Source organism: Pungitius pungitius, chromosome 12 (assembly GCF_949316345.1).
Source record: "Pungitius pungitius chromosome 12, fPunPun2.1, whole genome shotgun sequence".
NCBI classification, from domain to species: domain Eukaryota; kingdom Metazoa; phylum Chordata; class Actinopteri; order Perciformes; family Gasterosteidae; genus Pungitius; species Pungitius pungitius.
In genome coordinates this window covers 10,222,366-10,240,949 of record NC_084911.1, presented here as the reverse complement: position 1 = coordinate 10,240,949, position 18,584 = coordinate 10,222,366, and the positions used below count along the sequence as shown (strand labels likewise).

The window sequence follows — 18,584 nt, the reverse complement described above, 5'->3', positions numbered from 1 at the left end:
ACTAAAGCAAGGAGAAAGTGTTAAATCATGACCACATGAACCAGACTGGTACTGCTTCATGTCGGGATCCTCGCGGTGGTGGCTATTCATGGCGAGGGCCGTTAAAGGGAAGCCGTTTTTATCCGTGGGCCAAACAAATACCCCATAACTCCTGGCACCTCCGAGGACTCACCAGCTAGCACGGACTCGCAAACGAAGACATCGTCACAGGCGGGAAGCCGCCCTGCAGGCGAAGGATTACCCCTCTCTCTTCATCGGGTGGCGCTTCAGCAGTTATTACTCGGCCTGCATTCGCCAATCACAAAACGCAGGATTTCATTTGAGCATCGTCGAACAGGCTCGCCGGTACACAGTACTGCAGGCGTTCCTCTCAGGCAAAAGAATCCATTGGTGCACAAGTTGAAAACGCCATGCGAACCTCAGCTGAGGGGGAAAAGTGTCTGCTTCGTAAAAAAATTAAGTCACAACATTGAGCAAATGAAATAAGCTTTAAAAAGGATGTATGTATAACCTGTACCAGATACACAATATGATTATAGTCCTAATAGCTATGTGCAATTCAGTAAATATAACACAAGGGTATGAAGTGCTATAAAAATGGGTCTTAAGAAGTTAATAAAAGGAAGATGAGACAGCTTTGTTGGCAAGACCCCCATAATAAAGTACACGTTTCAAGGCTTCCATGTTCATAATGGCATATGTATATATATATAGATATCTACATATCTATGCGCTGAGAAGCTGTGCACCTGTCATGGAGGGATTATCCGCCTTCTCCCGCCCCTCAGCAGCAAAGCTCTAGAACATTTGTTCAGTTCATATTTCTCTTAAAAAGTATCCCGGTGGTGTGGACGGTGTTTTTTTTTTTATGTCTTCTCACAAGAAGTTGAAAACGGGCGAGATCCCGGCCCTCAAGCTCCAGGTGGTCTTCCTTGTCCCGTGTCCCGAAGCCTCTGCCATCCGCCGCCAGCTCTCACTGCGCCTGGAACCCCAACGATAGAAAGGAGGGACGTGCTTTGTGTGAAGAGGGCCGGCTTCTTAGGATCACCTAACGTGTGCTCGGTTGGATAGAGGCCCCTGTACCAACCTGTCCTTGCTGGGGGGTGGACTGCTGGCCGGGGGCCTGTCCCGTCTGCCCGTAGTACGCAGCCTGCTGCTTGTAGTACTCAGCCCAGGCAGCGCTGTAGTCCGGCTGCCCTCCCGCCGTGGACGCTGCCCCCCCTCCTGCTGCTGCTGGTGACGCACCCGGAGCCGCTGCAGCGGCCGTCGCGGGGACGGAGGCCCCGGCCTGGGCTGAAGGCGAGGGACGAGAGACATGACTACATTAGTTTGTGGATTAAAGTGATGAGATGTTGCATCCTTGCATTCATTGATTATGCACACGCTGCTACTAGAATGGAATGCACTAATTCAGGCTAAATAAAACATTGGGTTGACCCTAACCCTATAACATGTTTAATGTAATGTGTTTAAGTGCTTTTCTTTCTGCTGACAATGTATCAAATTGTTTGGGCTTTTTATTCATCAGCCGATTCATTTTTTCAGTGGATCGACTCTCTAAACCACGCAAATAGAGCGACAGGTGGTGTTCTTTTGCAACCTCACCCATCTTCTTATAGTACTCCTCCCAGGCCTTGGTGTAGTCCGGCTGGCCCCCCGGCGCCTGAGCAGGCTGGCTCTGGTCCCCTGAAGTTTGGGCACTTCCAGCCGGGTCGGCGGGGTACTGGGCCGCCACAGCCCCCGATGGCTGCTGGTAGTACTGAGCGTAGTAGGCTGCCCAGGCTGCGTTGGGGTCATTGGCTGCTGCCTTGCCTAGAAAAGATGCAGGGTGGAGGGTGTGAGGTCCTCATAGGGTGAGGGTGAGCCCCTGCTACTGGCCTGGAGACCGGGCTTGGAGACCAGGGGGGAAACAGAGACAGGGTTAGCCACTACAGCTTCAGGTCAAGACATCTGCATCTCATGACAACACATCCATCAGTACTCCTGCTGACCATCCCAGACTTAGAAGAAGAAATGCAATTACTCATCTGAAATGACTGGGACACGTAAACACTAAAACCTATAGCCTGGAACGAAAGTAGCGTAGCGGGGGTTGAAGCGCTTAAATGGGCAAAAGATAAAACATTGATGGCTGAAAAGTCATTGGTGACTCACTGGGGTCATGGGGTGCCTGGGGCTGCCACTGCTGGAAGGTGTTGCTCCACCCTGGAGGGGTGTACTGCTGAGGACCTGGAGGACCACCACTGAGGGGAAAAATAAATGGGACATTGTTCAATCTCTCTGGATCATCGCCCTGCTACTCGAAGGAGATCATCCCTTCCCACTGCAAGAAGACGTTATAATGAACCCTCTCTGGCCAAAAAAGTTGTTTGGTTAAATATTTGCAGTATAATTTAGTAAGTAAATCTGATATTCTATTTTCTATCTGTAATTGTCCCTTGCAGGATTAATAGAGTAATTATCCCCCATACTATCCCCTATAGCAATACAATCAGTTGTCACTACTCACTGTGAGCCTCCGGGGGCGCCGGGCGGTCCGGGGCTGTAGGGGTTGGGCGTGTAGGGACCCATCGGACCAGCAGGACCTGGTCCACCCGGGCCGGGGCCAACGTGACACAAAGGTCCCTGTGACAGACAACGACACGTGAATTCTGGAAGAACAAACACGAGCTTCACTACGTGTATCCAGAAACAATAAGAACGCGAAATGCCTCAATCTTCTCCTCGATGAGCTGCTTGGCGTGGTCGATCTGCTGCGGGGAGCCCCGAATGATGAAGAGCTTGAAGTTGGGGTCTCCGTTGGGGGGCGGCTGTCGAGAGATTTCCACAAAGGCCCCCGTCTGCTGGTTGATGGACTTGACGTTCTCTCCCCCTCGGCCGATCACGAGTCCACACTTGTGCGCGGGAATAGAGAAGGTCAGCTCGCCCCCGGGGGGCCCCCAACTGCCTTGTCCCCCGCCTCGGCCCCGGTTGCCTGCAGGCATGCCCGGAGGCCCTGGGGGACCCTGCGACGGAGAGAAAGAGAGAGACAGCCTCCGTGTTATTACATCATTTGTTATTTTAATAGCTGATGCCAACTTGCGTCAAAGCTAAACATCGGTCACGAGTTTTAGACATTGGGGGGGTGAGCCGTACCCCTTGTCCCTCCTCCCTGACCCTGATGCTCTGCAGCAGCTCGTTGATGATCTGGGCGGCGTGCTCGCAGCGGTCTGGGGGGCCGCTGACGTGGGCGATTTTCTCTGGACTGGTACCGTCGTCTGTAAGAGAGATTGAGATATTCATTGGGCTTCTGATAATCTGAGTTTCATTAATCCCGCGGGAGGACGTTTTCTTCTGAGAATTAATGAACAAAAGGAAGGCTTCAAAAGCTTCCTTCTCTCTCACACACACACACACACACACGCACGCACACAGTATTTAAGACCACATTGACACGGCACTGACAGTTTTAGGGGGATCGAGGGTGAGCAGCGGGAGACAGCGAGGCTACAGGTTGAGATGCGAGAGACCGAACGGAGAAGAAGAAGGAAAAAGGCCACCTGCTCACTTAACACAACGTTCTGCTTTGTAAAGCAAGAGTTTGGCAGGCACACTCTGACATCTTTTTCTATAATGCACCTTGAGTCAATAGAGGCAATAAAACACCTTTTATGTACGAACAAACTGGAAAAACTCTGCTTGGTGTAAGAGGCATCAGATATCTTACTTTAAAGTTGTCTTGACATTGACGTGATATAACTGATAAAGTCACCTTGCTTGAACTGTATCCTCACGCCGGCGTCATTCTGGATTTTCTTGATCATCTCTCCGTTTCGCCCGATGACCACACCCACCGAGTGTCTCGGTACGGGAATCTGTGTGGGAAACTTATGCTTACAAAAAACTTTGATTTGGTTCCTAGACAAGTAATCCCACTTAAAGTCTACTCCTCCTCATCCCTCCCTCCGTTACACCCACAAACTCACATCCATGCCTCCTCCCATTCGGGAGCCAAAGTCGTTTCTGTCACTGAAGCCCCCGTGGTCTCGCTCCCTCAGAATCTCCTGCACCATCTCCTGGGCTTGCTGAACAGGGAAACTTTATGATTACAATAAATGGCAACGCAGCACATCACATTTATGCTGACGAGATGATTTCATAAATGCACCTGGACTTTGTAAGGATCCCCGATGATGCGCAGCGGCTTGTCTACGTTGGGTCCCTGAGAGGCATCCTGGATCAGGATCATCTTCACGCCCGCACGCTCCTGCAATATCACACAGTTGGAAATGAGGGACGTCTGCTTTTTTGTGGATATAAACATTCGTCAATCTACTTTTTCACTTATCAAAACTAAAAGCGGTACCTTGATTGCCAATCAGAACAGCCATTTACTATACCTGCAGCTGCTTAATGGTCTCTCCTCCCTTGCCAATGACGAGGCCAGCCTTGCCAGCGGGGATCATCATCTCATGCACCGAGCCGTTCTGACCGTTGGTGGACTCGTGAAAAGAGGAAGGGGGTGTTCCCCTCCCTCGGGACACGATCTCATCCAACAGCCTCTTGGCATTCCTGGCCAGGGCAAAGCTTACCAGTTAGTCCACATTCTACAAAATTATGATTTTTAAGATGTATATTGGTACGTGTTATAAGTGTCATTGTAGGTAAACAAATATACAGAATGGCACAAAAAAATCCCACGTCAAATCAGCACTTAGAAAATGTTTGATTTGGCCAAACGTTGTTTTAAAAAACATTTGAAATATGTCCTCGCTTCTGTGATTGTGGGGACCACGAGTGAAGAGGGCAACCCACTGAAAGGGTAATAACTTCTCATGCTTCCACAAAAAGAGACAACAGGTCTATCTCCATTCAGTCTGATAATAACGTGTGATGGAATACTTACTGTATGGAGTCTTGGGAACCTGTGAGAGAGACGCACCTATCTGGAAGGCCTCCGCTATCTGGACAAACACAAGGAGAACATTCGTCTGTGACATTTTTGTTCAACATCTAAAAACTAAATAAATACTGAACTATAGAACAAATGTAAAACTGTTAAGGCTTTACAGAAGTGATGGTACCTGGCGCTATCTGAACCTTGCAACCGGACTCTTGTTGAATCTTGTTGATCTGTTCACCTCCACGGCCAATAACTGTGGTCCAACAGAGAGCAAAGTGTCTCATGTTTTTTGGGGTCACTTTTTCAATAAAGGATCCGTCAGTGTCTTACATTGCAGACACAGAGCAGCTTTAAAATGTGCAGAAACAGTTAAGCTGCACTCACTCAGCCCCACCATGCTGTCTGGTACACTGAACTCCTCTGTGCTTGAGGCGGGCCTGACGCCATCAGACAGCGACGATGACAATGAAGGAAAAAGAAGCAACAGATCAGGCACTGAACTATTGCCAGTTGCATTTTCATCACAGACCTGTTTACATCAACTGCTACCATGCAAAGGTCTAATACTACACAATCAACTGAAAGGTCTCACCTTTGTTGCGCAAGAGCAGCGAGCTGCGCACCAATCGCTGAGAAAGGGACATCAGAAAAGTGAGAGGTTTTGGATTACGGATTAGCATAGTGGACAGACGACTACAACACTACTGGAAGTGTATATGAAAAAGAGTCAGCTATCAAAATGTAGAATGTAAATCCGTTTCTGCTGCCCAATTTCACAAAGGAAAGACTAAACGGGGCGTCACATAGCGGGATGAACTCACACAACGCATTAGCAGAGTCCAAGTCGCTCTCTGCAGCCAGCTTCTTGCTCTCTGGTTCGTCTGTCAGGTGAGGAAACAACAGATAACTTCAGCCACCGTGTGTGCGTGTGCGTGTGTGTGTAACACTCAATGTGCATTCATTTGACAGACGCTTAAACAAATGAGGCGTCGGTAGATCAGGGAGACGCACCTGCATCCTCCAGCTGTCGTTTCTGTGCAGTGAATGCAAAGACATCTGATGCGGTGGTGTTGTTGCTGTTGTTGTTCATGGGGGGGCCTGCGTCGCCCCCGATTTTAGCTGCAATCTGAAACGCAAGTAAAAACAATTCACCGTGGCAATTGAGCCAAGAAAAACATCGATTGTAAAACCCAGGCTACAACGCTTACTGATTGGACTGAGCCACATATAGTGTATATTTAGTACATGTTTAAGAATTTTCAACAAATAATTTAAATAATCTATTTCTTAGTATAGATGATTTGGCTTTAAATTCTATTAATTTCTTAACTATTGTTAATAATGGTGAGGTGTTTTTGTTATTGAACGGATGTCATAATGTTGAGTGTACATTAACGTTATCTTATTCTTTATGGCATTGTTATACGTTGGGTAGTTTTAAGAGCTATTAAATGCATTGGTTTTATTCTGGACCACGTCCACAGTCTAATAAAAGACTCCAACGTTAATTAAACAAATAGTTGGCTTAATTCGTCGCGTCTGGACCACCCATTTCTCGCTGTGGGGTTTGACAAGGCGCACAGTGTCGATAGCTAGCGAAAAAAGCAGCGACACAACACAACTTAAACCTCGCGACCGCGAACAACGGTCAATTCACGCGAATTCCGGATATTCGTCCTCGCGTGACGTATCGAGCCCGTGTCAGCGACGTTAGCCCCGAAGCTAACTGGTTAGCTCGCTCGCTCCGAGCCGCAGAGACGCGCTCCTCACCTGCCGGGCCCTCTGCACCGCGTCCGCGAACGCATCTTTCTTGGCGCCACCTGCTCCGTTCCCGAGAGTCGCTTGTCCGCACAGAGGGTCCCCGGATCCGGGCGACGGCGCCTCGTTGTACTCCGACATGTTGACGGGTGAAAACAAGACGAGGGATGATGAGAGGGCACCGAAAAGACAACCGGCGGTGCTGCGGCAACAGGAAGGAAAGTCATGAAAGCTAACCGGTCAACATTGAAGCCGACGACGGTGGCCGGGAAGGAGCTTCCGCGTTTGGCTTTTTGCGTTGTTATGTATTAACATGGTCCCTATTTAAACACAAGCCAGCGGAGGAATACATGTGTTGTCTACATTTAATTTTACACGAAACATTTTTTTGTTTTAACATTATTTGCTGTCTATGTGATGGTGTTGCATTCATATGCGACTATTTCGACATGTTACGGGAGAAGGTTGTGGAATAATAATAATAATAATAACCAACAAGACCGATGGATCATCCATCCTTGAACCAATGACAGTTGTGAAGGGTCAGTAAAAAAATAAGAATGAAGAAATATATATGAATTATGTTTACAGAAATGGTAAAATAACGGCCTACTAAAGATAAAGTTGTATCTTCATTTTAATAAGATATTGATTAAATAATACATGTGGTTATCAGAACTGCAAATTGAATTTGTTAATTGAACCAGATGTGTCACAGCAATGCAGGACCCAAATCAGCATTACATTAAATTTCTATATTAATAATACAATACATTACATATAGTTTTGATGACATGTATACATCCAAGAAATTGCCTCTGCATTTAACACAATAACATTTAATACAGCTATTTTTTTTACAGATAAAGATATACTGTATACATAATGTACATACAGTAAAGTAATTTCATATTGTGATGATTGGGAAAATGAGACATATATGTTGAATTGTCTCGGCGTGGCCAGCAGAGGCAGTCGTCAGTTTTTCCGTTCAATTTCAGACCCCTCGCCATCTTTGTTTTGGCCCGGCTACGTCAGGCGACGCCGAGGCCGTTTCCTCTCCTGCTATTGGTGGAACGCGGTCATGACGGACGTCACGTATATTTGGCGCTCTTCCTTCTCGACCGGTCTGGCGCGTTTTTGAAAGAGCAACAAAGTCAAGAAACATGCATTTTGAAGTCCTCCCCAGAACAATTCGGAGAATATCCTAGTGACGTTTATTTGTTTCCCAGTCGGCCTTCATACGTCCGTGGTGGACATGTATGGGCCGTTTCTGGGGCGCGCGAGGAGCGTAGCTGCTGTGAGAGTAGCATCTTTTACCGAAGTCTGCTAGCTCGTTGTTTTTGCTCTCGTACTCGAATGGCTGCTGGCTCCACACTGCTGTCCGCATCACACGGGGAACTTTGCGTCTGTTGTTTAGCCACACGCCCTGGGGAGTGAAGAGAAGAAAAGGTCTCTGAAGTAGCAAGTTACACCTTCCGTTTTTTTATCGGTGAGTGAGTGTTTTGCTTTATCTTAATTAGTCGTAAGCACAACAGCTGTAACGTTATAACGTTAAGTGCTACAAGGCGCCGAGAGAGGAGTAGCGTAAACATTTCCTATCTTTCAGGGCTGTCAACAGTCTCCTTTCACACTCTTGTTACACTCTTGTTATGTTTTTGGATAAAAACTGTATTTAGTGTCTGCTCAGCTATCAGACCTCATCGACATAATGTTTCCTTTTTCTTTAGGTGCCTTAAAGTTATGGCTGGTGTTGTGGCTATGGCATCTGCCATTGAGGACTTTGACACAGAGGTATGTTTATGACACTGATTCTACCTTTTTATAGCAATCAGTAGCTGTTACAAAATGTTTTCACTCACTCATTATGTATTTTCACTCCTTTTTACAGACTTGCAAGAAATCTCGCAAAGATGGTGGCAGTCATTGTGTCAAGACAATCACAAACTATTTCTCTCCTGTGCCCAAGCCTGTGGAGAAACCCTTTTCTCCCCCTCGCTCCAACAACATTGCAGACTACTTTGGCCGGAAGGCACCATCCTCTAAAGTAAAGACCAGCTCCCCTGAGCCTTTGAAAGAGAAGTGTGAGACATCTGAGCCATCAGAAAAACCCAGTGGTGCAGAGGCAGCCGTTACACGGCAGTCCCAGAAACGGAGGAGAAAGGCCGGCAAAGTTGCGAGAAAACTTGTGGAGGCTGAAACCTTTAGCTTTGGCGAGGAGCCGAGCTGCCTGATTGTAGAGAAGCCACACGATGATAGAGACTTGGCAACAGAAGCAATGGGCAGCTGTGGGACTCATGCCAGTGACGCCACGGCCCCCGTCACCCAGCCTAGTGCCGAGGTATGTGTCACTGCCATTAAGAATGTCGGTGTTGACCAGGTGGAAGAGGGTGGTCACAAATGTGGGGACGGTGTTCAACTTAATCCAGAGCTGAGCGGTATTGGATTATCTCCGATTGTACCTTCAAAAGACAAACCAAAACAAGTCAAAACAGTTACCCGGAATTCAAGGAAGGCAAAGCATTCAGAACCAGAGGAGAAAGAAAAAGAGACCTCCTTATGTGATGTTAGTATGGAGGTCAATGTGGATGAGGCCTCAAGGTTAAACAACAGCACAGTCACAATCTCTTTTGAAGATTTTGTGCACAGCCAGAGGCAAGGCAGCAGTGATGGTGAGCAGGACAGAGAAGACAAAAGTAAGGCAGACGAAATTGACACTGACCAGTTGCACAGCCCTCAAGCCGAACAAAATGTTTGTTCTGGATTGTCACCTTTTTACGTCTCCCCTCGAACTATCACCATCCAGGCTGAAGTGCATGTAATCTCACCCAAAGATCAAGCGGCCATGGTGGGGGGGAAAGTGGCTTCCATCTTCAACAGAAAAAAGAGGACGTCGGGCCCTTTGTTGTCTTCTCACCTCGAGACCGTGCCGTCACTTTCTCCCCCTTGTCACACCGTCCGGCGCAAATCCAATGTGGTTCTTCTAGAGGAGGACCTGGAGCTGGATGAGCTTGAGAGTGATTCCGTGCCCAAGTGCAAGGAGGAAGAGCGGAAGCAGTTCATGGCTGCCTTCAAGCAGCCGGGTCCGGAGGGGGCCAAAACCAAGCCTGTCAAGAGCCAGAGCAAGCAGAGGCCACCTGGAGAAAAGGCTGGGGATGATGCAGACAAAGTCGCTGAAGAAGACTCTGTTATTCCATCCTCTGTTGAGCAAGTCCCTGCTGCCGCTCGGGAAGACAAAGCGGTAAAAAAGAAACCAGCGAGAAAAGGAAGAAAAAAAGCTCAAGACAAAGAGTCGATCGCTACCCCACCTGCAGCTGCTAATGTGGCAGAAGCCGTGGAAACAGTTGATGAGGTTGAAGATGAAGGAGAGGTGGTTCCTGGTGGCTCCACATCAACCCCCTCCATCCCAAGGGTGCGGAGATCCAAGAGAGAAGCTGCAGTCCGGCGAGCACCTGAGCTCCCCCCAACCAGCCCAGTCCGAAAAACCAGGAAACGCAGCGGGTCAAAGGACTCTGCTGCTCCACCGGCTGCTGCTGTTTCTCCATCCAACGCCAGCCCTGCAGTGATGTCCACCCCAAAGATACGCAAGTCCAAACGCACGGTCTTCGTAGCACAGCTGGTGTGCCCACCTGACACAAAAGAAAGCCCGATCAGGTGACCCCGTCCTCCAGTTACACATCTTATGAAGAACATTTTGGATGCATGCGTACAGTTTATTTTGGGTAGACTAATTCAACCGTCCTGCAGACATGACTGTTACAATGTTGCATTCTAGGTTTCATTTATTCAACTCACTAATTTCCTAAAATAGCGAGTTTTTTCTTTTATTTTGGGTGCCTTTGTTGATATCAATGGACAACATATTAGAAACAGATGTCGGTAACTTAATGCAATTCAATCTCAAAGTACTTTCTCTGACAGTTTTTCAACATCTTTAAAAAAGTTTAAACCGCAGAATGAAGGATGGGATTAAATACAAGACAGTATTTTGCACGCATCAACTTGCCAATAGTTAGTGTGTCTCAATTTGTTTGTGTAATGGTTCCTGTTAATGTTCTAATTCAATAATTTCTTTTTTATTAGGATCAAATTCACTAAAGTCCATAAAAATCTTTCCACGACCAAGCATGAAAGTGGCATAAACACTTCTTTGGCTGCTAAAGTAAGCATCATATTTATTACAGATTAGACAAATTCTAAATTTACTGAATGAAATGATGTACTGATTTGATGAGGAACACCATATTTTAGAGTGTAATGAAAGAATTGTTCCTTTTTTTCAGGCAACTAATGAGTCTAAAAAAAGGAAGCAGGCAAAGAAATTGGTGGAGAAAGCCAGAGTGATTCAACAAAGTAAAAAAAAGGCTGGGATGGAACAGGTCAACGGGAGGCGTTCGTCACGAGGCGAGTTGGGCAAGAAGAGCCTCCATAAAGACGAGGTACAGTTAAAGGCATAAGAGGAATAACTCGTCACTGAGAAAGTGCGGTTTGCATGTCGTTTGATGCTATGAATTTGAACTTGTGCAAGGAGTCCTAAAAACATATTCACACGTTAAATACTTTAGAAATTACACCAAATAAGGACATTAAGGCAGAGTTAACAGGTTCTTTAGTTCTTATATTTAAACAAACCAACAGTTTGTTCTCATTGTAATGGACTAAAATTATTGCAATAACAAGAACATTCAGCCTCCCTCAAGTGGCTCAAAGAGGAACAGCAGATATGAATGTTGATTAAAATAAGTTATGTGTGACGCAACGCAAATGTATTAGGGGACCTTGACAAAGTCTCAATGAGTCCGTCTCGGTCCACACAGTGGCGAGGACCGCTGTTGTCCCTTCCCTCTGGTTGGTCAGTTATTAATGGATCCACAAAGCATTAAAAAAGTTTTATGTAATAACAGATGTCTGGAGTATGTCTGATTCTTCTAAAATCCTTTTATGATCTTGCACTTTTTTTTTGGTACAAAAAGTTGTGTCCTCACTTCTTTTTCAGGACGCTGTCATCTGCCTGGATGACCAGCTGGCATCAGGAAAGCGTAAAACCCAGAAGCCTTTGCGCAGTCTAAACGAAGTTCTGGGAAGAGCATCTGTTGGAAAGGAGACCGAAGCGTTCCCAGGTGATCTTTGCCCGCTCCCAAAGCGTCCCTCGCGGATTTAGCATCAGTCAAAATCTAACCTCACAGCGCCGCGTGTCCTTTCTCACAGCCTCCGAAGGGGCGTCGCTGGGCCAAGACAAGGCCGCTCGGAAGGCGTCCGCCGTGATCTCCATCTTTGACGACAGCAGCTCCGAAGCCTCCCAGGACGACGAGCAATTCAGAGCCCGCAAAGAGTTCTTGAAGAGCGGCCTGCCCGAGTCTTTCAAGAAGCAGATGGCGAGGACGGCGGCGAGCAGGGAGGCTTACTCCCTCTCCTGCGCCTCCTTCCAGCCCGTTGTTCACGTGGAGCAGCCGCCACCCGGTGAGCTTACACAACATCATTTTTCAGAAAACCATTTACATTTACTTTAGGGAAAACTTTATTGTCTATGTCCAGGTTGTTGATATTATTATTGACTTAATTGATCCCGGTGCCTTCCGGCTCAAGTATTCTGCAACATTGCTGTAGCAAGGAGGTGAAAATAAAAATAAAATAAATATAGTTTGTCTGCCAAGTCAGGCCCAGCAGAGAAAAAAAATGACCGTCCTCTTCATCCAGGGGAGAATTTTTGAAATTGTGTAGCCATTTAAAAAATGGATTATGATATTTGGCTTAAATAAATAAAATATTCATATTTTTGTGAAATGATCCACAGTACTTTGAGTACATTTTTAAATGTATTTTCGAATGTAGGACTTCTACCCTGCGACATTGCTACTTTAAAAAATTGCTTTGTATATGTATTGTTATTATGGAGTAGGTGGAGGTGAATCGAGACAGGAGCTCAAGCATAACTTAGTTAGTTGTGTATCGACAGATTGTCCTCTGTGGAGTCTACTGTGGCCTGGGTCCTCGTTACTGTGTCATCTAAAGGAGCCTTGCTGCCCGACATCCAGCTCGCCTCCGTTGGTTACCGGCCCTCTTTGTGTGAAGACCAAGCCACAGCGAAGAGCCTTTCCTCAACGGGTATGTCCAAGTCCCACGTCTAGCAGACCAACCCCTCGCCGCTGTCTGCCACGATCCCCTCTGTTGTACCATTAAAAAGCCTCCTAAAGACAGAGGCTCTCTAAGGCTTCTGAAACAGCAGCACACAATACTTGATAAAAAGTACTTTTTTCTTCTTCTTTTTTGAAGGGTTCTGGCTGGAGGGCGGAGATCTCTGAAAGTGTCCGGCAGCTTCTAATGGAGGAAGTCGGCACCTCCAACCCTCCGTTCCCCGTCCAGATGTTCAGCACTCGCTTGCTGAAGAGACGCGCCGACCACCAGCAGCAGCATCAAAGCGCTGCCTCAGGTCGGTCCGACAGGCGGGTCACTGCTCTCAGACAAAGGGGGACGTGGTGATGTAATAATAACATTGCTTGTTGCTCCCTGTAACCAGAAGCCCCAACCATAGTCCCGGGCACCGTGCTGCTGGCTGAACCGGTCGGAGGGAAGAGGAAGAGGGCGGAAGACGAGGGGGGGGTCCCTGTGAAGGTGGCCAAGAAGCAACGGGCCAACCGTGCAGCCGAAGAAAAGTCTGAGCCAGCGAAGCGGGGCCGCACCAGACGAACGAGGAGGTCGAGGCCGGAGGATGACGAGGAGGAAGCTCGGCCTTCAGTACAAACGGCTGCCGTTCCATCGGATGATGACTCTGTGATTTTGATAGATTCACCCTCACTAGAGAACAGTGGGAGAAAAGGTGAGGTATCACATTTGCTTTTTGTAGAAGATAGTCAACGAGCTCGCGGTACAAACAAGTTCATCCAGCAGGCGTCTATTACAGTAAGATAGAAAATGATTGTCTCTCCAGATGTGGTGAGAGAAGACGTGCTATGGACGGACAAATATCAGCCGCAACACTCCAGCGACATCGTCGGTAACACTGCCTCAGTGAGGAGGCTGCACAGGTGAGCAACCAAAACACTGCATTTACATCCCCTGTATGGAGACAGGAGCCGAGAACGGGTCGCCTTACAACTGATTCGATTCCCCTGCTGGTCCAGACAGCATGACCTCATATTGCTGTGGAGAATTGGGCGAATGTTTCACGTATTCTTCCTTTCGAACAGCTGGTTAAAGGAATGGAAACTCCGTGCAGACCGCGAGGAGAGAAAAAAGCAAAAAGACAAGAAACACGAGGAAGGCAGCAATGGTGGGAGCCTTAAGACATAATCACCTTTACCCCCCTTCTTTATAACTACTTCTTTGACTGAACGGTGGCTCCTTGTGCCCAGACTCTGACTGGGACGGCGGTGAAGAGGACCTCCAGGACGGAGAGGACATGTTGTGTAATACGATGCTCATCACCGGACCTACAGGAATAGGAAAGACCGCTGCAGTCTACGCTTGTGCCCAGGAGCTGGGCTTCAAGGTACCGAAGCCTCGCGCTCCATGACTGACATTTGTGCGGGGAAATTAGCATCTCCCCTTTCCTGACTTTCTCTCTTAACTCCTCGCCCCTTCAGGTGTTCGAGGTGAACGCTTCGTCCCAGCGTAGCGGGCGTCTGATTCTGTCCCAGCTAAAGGAAGCCACTCAGTCTCACCAGGTGGACAGCCAGGGCGTCAACGCCCACAAACCCAGCTACTTCAACAGCTACGGCTCGAGCAGCAGTGGCGGGTCTCTCCGGCTCGGATCGTCGCCCAGTACGTCCCGGGGTGAAGACCTATGACCTGATTCAATAAGTATAGCGTGTGATGCAGGATCTGCTTTTGTTTAAATGCATGTTGACGTTGTATTGTTCATCTTCCAGGAAAGGTATACTCTCCTCGTAGAGTGGTGTCTTCTCCCAGGAAGCCTCCCCAGTCGCCACGAGGTGCTAAAAGAGGGAGCCTGGCCCCCACCTCTCTGGCCAACTTCTTCAAAATGGGTCAACCCATCTCCAAGGAGACGCCTATCTCTAAGAAGAAGGAACAAACAGGTGCTTGTCCTCATCGAATATGTTGTTGTTTACCTACACGAGCCTCCACTGGTAGTAAGTATTTTACTATTTATTTTCTCTTCATGTAGCTGCCTCCAAGAAAACAATGCAAACAAACGAGTGCGCCAACAAGCAGAAAGAGCCCAAAGAGAAGAGCAGCGAAGAACAGAGCAAGAAGACGGCCACCTCGCTCATCCTGTTTGAAGAGGTCGACGTCATCTTGGATGATGACTCAGGGTTTCTAGCCGCCATCAAGACGTTCATGACGACCACGAAGAGGCCGGTGGTCCTCACCAGCAGCGGTGAGTCGACGTCTCTCATGTTTATTCACATTGTCTCTCTGGTCTTTTGAGTTTAATTTCAATATTGGTTGTTATCTTCTTCTTCTTTTTTTTAGATCCTGCTTTCAGCTCCATGTTTGACGGCAACTTTGAAGAGATCCTTTTCAAAACCCCCTCAGTGGTGAGTGGGGCCTCGCAAATGTTTCTCTGCCGATCAGGTGGGAGAGAGACCCATCTCCAAAAGTCGTGTTGACTCAGTTCTGACCCGTCCTGCGCTCTCCTCTCTTTTCTCCTCCGGTGCAGTCGGATGTCGGCAGCTTCCTGCGGCTTTTGTGTCTGACGGAGGACATGAGGACCGACCCGCCGGACATCGGCTCTCTGCTCCGACTCAACGGCTGTGACATCCGGCAGAGTCTGCTTCAGCTGCAGTTCTGGACTCGCAGCGCCGGAGGCCGCCGTGTAACCAGAGCGCTGACACCCACCGGCAGACATGGTGAGGAGATGAGCCGGTGGAATCACTCGCGTTTGCTTTATTTATATTGTAAACCTTTCTCTCGCGTTAAAAGCACTTTGTAGCTGCGTTAAGAAAGGGACACTTTTAATCTAATGATCATTTACACGCTCATTTAGACACCGATCTAAAGCCGGAGACTGCTGACGAGGCGTCTGCCGCGGACCCTCTCCCCCCTCGTGACACTGGCTGCACAGAGAGCATGCTGGGTCTGCTGAACGTCGAGCCCACGGGAGACATCTGGGAGCGGCTCAGGGTAAGCGCTTCATCTATTACGTCCCACTGCTGACACTAAGGACACGCACACAGAGTCGCTCCTTGGTTCCCGTTGTGCTTTACTGACTCGGCGTGCGTTGGTCAACAGAGTCCAGCGGAGGCGATGTCGTGCCTGGAGCTGCTGTCCAACGGCCAGCGGCGAGGAGTGGACCTGCTCTACTCCAACCTTGAGACACTCCTACCCCTCCCACTCACGCGGCTGAGCACCTTCAGGCCAGAGCAATCTGTTCCTCCCTTGCAACAGCATCCAAAAGAGCCGCCATCACATAGCAGCCTGCGGCACACCGCGGAGTCCGCAGAATGCTCTGAAGATAGCAGTCCGATCAAAATGTCCAACAGAATGAGGAAGAGCAAGAAGCGGCACGTTTCGCTCCACCCGGATGAACCGCACTCTGACTCTGACTCAGAAGACGGCTTTCTCTCCATCAGCAAGCCGCGCGCCGCTCCTCGGGCGGAGAACGACCGCGGAGAGACTTCTGTCCGGCCGGCGGCAAAGAGGAAGCCGCTGACCCCCGAGGAGCGGCTAAAGAGCCTCCCGGTCTCCCAGTGCCTGCAATCAATAGCTGACTTTTTCGACAATATGTCCTACATGGACTCTTCTCTGATGGTCCATCCGGCCGCGCGCGACAGTCTGGGGAGGCTGCCGCCGGTCGGCGCGTTGCTGAAGGACGGGATGACGGATGAGGCGAGGGAGGCCACCGACGGCTGGTTGTGCCGGGATGGAGCAGAGTGCATCGCCTCAGAGATCCCGGCCGCCGTGGAGGCGCTGAGCTTCCACCAGTGCCGGGTTTCGGTGGCGGCGGCCTGGAAGAACGCGGGGCAGCTGGAGGGGGAGGCGAGACGGGAGGCTGCGTCGGAACTCGCCCTCCCCGTGGCAGCTCATCGCGAAGCTTCCAGCTTCACCCAGGACGGTGGCTGTCAGCCACAGTGAGTCTTCTCACGCAAACACCGTCAGCCTAATGGCAGAAAGTAGATCTTGTTCTTGTTGGGTTTGAACCGGTGCAAAGAAAGGTGTGTCGATGCGTTGCAGGCTGGTGCGGTGGAGGAGGGAGGTGATGGAGAGCCTGGCGCTCAGAGGAGTGTTTGGCACGCCGGCCAACAGATCGGCGGCTGCTGTGGACTACCTGCCGGCCCTTCGCACCATCTGCAGGTCGGAGCAGCTCAAGGAGCAAGGCAAGGTGAAACGGAGGTGAGCGCTGCTTTGGTCAATCACAGGCATGACGATGTGAGTCTTTGTTTTGACACCCGGGTTGAAAATAAATTGGTTAAACCTGAATGAAATGAGTCCATAGAAAACGTTATTTTTTCCTCCTCCAGGTTCCTGCACTACCTCGACGGCATCCACCTGGGTCTGGATAAGAGCACTCACCAGCAGCTGGCCGAAGACTTCCCCTGATCCACGCGGGTCTTCATGACACCTCTACAGTCCGCGCCTTCTGGGAGAAGGAACAATTTCTCAGTCGGTGCTGTGGCACCAGGATGAACATCGTATGCCGCCGTTTTCTCTCGACGGGACAACGAGCTGGTCCGAGCTGAGTGTGACTTTGTTTTTTATCTCTTCTGAGACAGAAATGACTGAATACCGACGGTATTTTCACCTGAAAACCACCTCAAGCGCTGGCTCATTCATCATATGGCGCTTTTCAAAGAATGCACTAAACATGGATCTACTCTATATGATTTTTGTAATATAAAGCTGAGTGTATCTTTTTTGTTTTTGTGCGTCAAAGCCACTTATCAATTTGGTTTGCTCTCGCAGTGATTTTATCTCGTAGAAATGTATTTTGAGGAGCATGATTTAATATAAGAGGTTGACCTGTAAAATAGAATTTGTGAACACTGTCAGTGTTTGTGTACGCTTTCATTCACCACATGGCCCAGTGTAGATGCCCTCAGAATCTTTTAGAAGTCCGGCAGATCGGCTCTATTCATCAGCCCTAAATCCCCTTCATAGGGAGGGTTATTCCATTTTTCAATTGATCTTTTTTTCTGTCTTCAACATCTACACATGATTCACAGTGGGCATCAGTTGTGACCAAATAAAGGTTTATAACAACTAAATAAAGAAATAGGCTTACCTTTTGTATGCGTGAGTACTTTCTATCCTCATTCCTGAGTTACTTAATTGTAGGGTGGATGGTATTTTTGTGGTGGGACTGGAAATGTCTTTTTGCAGTGCTTGAAGCATGTCCTACACCTGGTGGATCAGTTTGAGACGTCAAAGACGTGCCACGTTCATATAATAAGTGAGTCAAGTCTGTATCATAGATGAACTACTTGAAATCAATTATTTATAATGACGGTACACTTGATAAAATTGAAGTGACCAGTTGCCCTTTAAATTCCATTTAAATACCATCATTTTTATGTCAAATCTCAATAAAACCCCTTTTTAAAAGTATTTCATGACCCAATTTCCTTCTAATTTAGGATTTCATTTTAAATGAAACGGTAATTCAATGATCTGAAGGCTAAATTATGTTCAAAAGTTGAGCACAAAAAGTCAAGTATCCTTCAGCTCAGACAGTATTCTAATGTAATGTACGATTTCAAAATGAAAGCCTTTGAAAATCTGCATGAGCTAATTTCAAATCACATTAACTAGCTGAACAATTTAAGTGAACATAGTCCATAGTTAGAATAATTTCCCCACAGATTGGTAATTAATCTATGATAAAGAGTTAATGACTGGATTATAAAACGAATGTACCGGAAGTCTCTTATTTTGAGCTCAGTCGCTACACGCTTTTACCGTACTTCCTCATAAGCACGCGCACACCGGAATAACATGCGGGTCCAACTTTGTTTTTCGAAGTAAAGGCCCCTTGTCACCGCGGTAA

At 48.1% G+C, this 18,584-nt stretch overlaps 2 protein-coding genes across 4 annotated transcripts; one reads left to right on the top strand and one right to left on the bottom strand.

Moving 5' to 3' along the window:
* Positions 1-451: 451 nt before the first annotated feature.
* Positions 452-6,977, bottom strand: LOC119219877 (far upstream element-binding protein 2-like). 2 transcript variants are annotated; one of them, XM_037475345.2, is made up of 18 exons: positions 6,653-6,977; positions 5,894-6,008; positions 5,704-5,763; positions 5,475-5,511; positions 5,267-5,319; positions 5,064-5,135; positions 4,886-4,943; positions 4,380-4,551; positions 4,148-4,246; positions 3,966-4,064; positions 3,752-3,854; positions 3,136-3,257; positions 2,712-3,005; positions 2,510-2,625; positions 2,155-2,243; positions 1,606-1,812; positions 1,088-1,293; positions 452-982 (listed from the first exon to the last, which is right to left on the bottom strand). In XM_037475345.2, the coding sequence occupies exons 1-18, from the start codon at positions 6,779-6,781 to the stop codon at positions 974-976; spliced, it is 2,040 nt and encodes a 679-aa protein (XP_037331242.1). In that variant the 5' UTR covers positions 6,782-6,977; the 3' UTR covers positions 452-973. The 2 variants fall into 2 exon arrangements, with proteins under 2 accessions (XP_037331242.1, XP_062422278.1); XM_062566294.1 differs by lacking the exons at positions 452-982; positions 1,088-1,293; positions 1,606-1,812 and adding an exon at positions 1,856-1,890.
* A 757-nt stretch (positions 6,978-7,734) lies between these two features.
* Positions 7,735-18,124, top strand: atad5a (ATPase family AAA domain containing 5a). Of its 2 annotated transcripts, none has more exons than XM_037475338.2 (22): positions 7,735-8,132; positions 8,371-8,434; positions 8,532-10,294; positions 10,724-10,802; positions 10,924-11,079; positions 11,637-11,760; positions 11,849-12,100; positions 12,597-12,745; positions 12,914-13,070; positions 13,158-13,457; positions 13,569-13,665; positions 13,828-13,910; positions 13,993-14,129; positions 14,224-14,401; positions 14,509-14,676; positions 14,766-14,978; positions 15,074-15,138; positions 15,261-15,450; positions 15,588-15,724; positions 15,833-16,671; positions 16,775-16,933; positions 17,062-18,124. In XM_037475338.2, exons 2-22 carry the CDS (start codon positions 8,384-8,386, stop codon positions 17,138-17,140), a joined length of 5,376 nt encoding a protein of 1,791 aa, XP_037331235.2. In that variant the 5' UTR covers positions 7,735-8,132; positions 8,371-8,383; the 3' UTR covers positions 17,141-18,124. The 2 variants fall into 2 exon arrangements, with proteins under 2 accessions (XP_037331235.2, XP_037331234.2); XM_037475337.2 differs by having other exon boundaries at positions 14,224-14,413.
* Positions 18,125-18,584: the final 460 nt, after the last annotated feature.

Bases quoted from the DNA above. Each gene is read 5' to 3' on its own strand.
- LOC119219877 (XM_037475345.2), bottom strand. From the start codon at position 6,781: ATGTCGGAGTACAACGAGGCGCCGTCGCCCGGATCCGGGGACCCTCTG. The intron at 5,512-5,703 runs GTGAGTTCATCC...TCCCTTTCTCAG, and splicing joins GGACTCTGCTAATGCGTTGT to CGATTGGTGCGCAGCTCGCT. The intron at 4,065-4,147 runs GTGCATTTATGA...TTCCCTGTTCAG, and splicing joins GGGATCCTTACAAAGTCCAG to CAAGCCCAGGAGATGGTGCA.
- atad5a (XM_037475337.2), top strand. From the start codon at position 8,384: ATGGCTGGTGTTGTGGCTATGGCATCTGCCATTGAGGACTTTGACACA. The intron at 15,725-15,832 runs GTAAGCGCTTCA...GTTGGTCAACAG, and splicing joins ACATCTGGGAGCGGCTCAGG to AGTCCAGCGGAGGCGATGTC. The intron at 16,672-16,774 runs GTGAGTCTTCTC...GATGCGTTGCAG, and splicing joins GACGGTGGCTGTCAGCCACA to GCTGGTGCGGTGGAGGAGGG.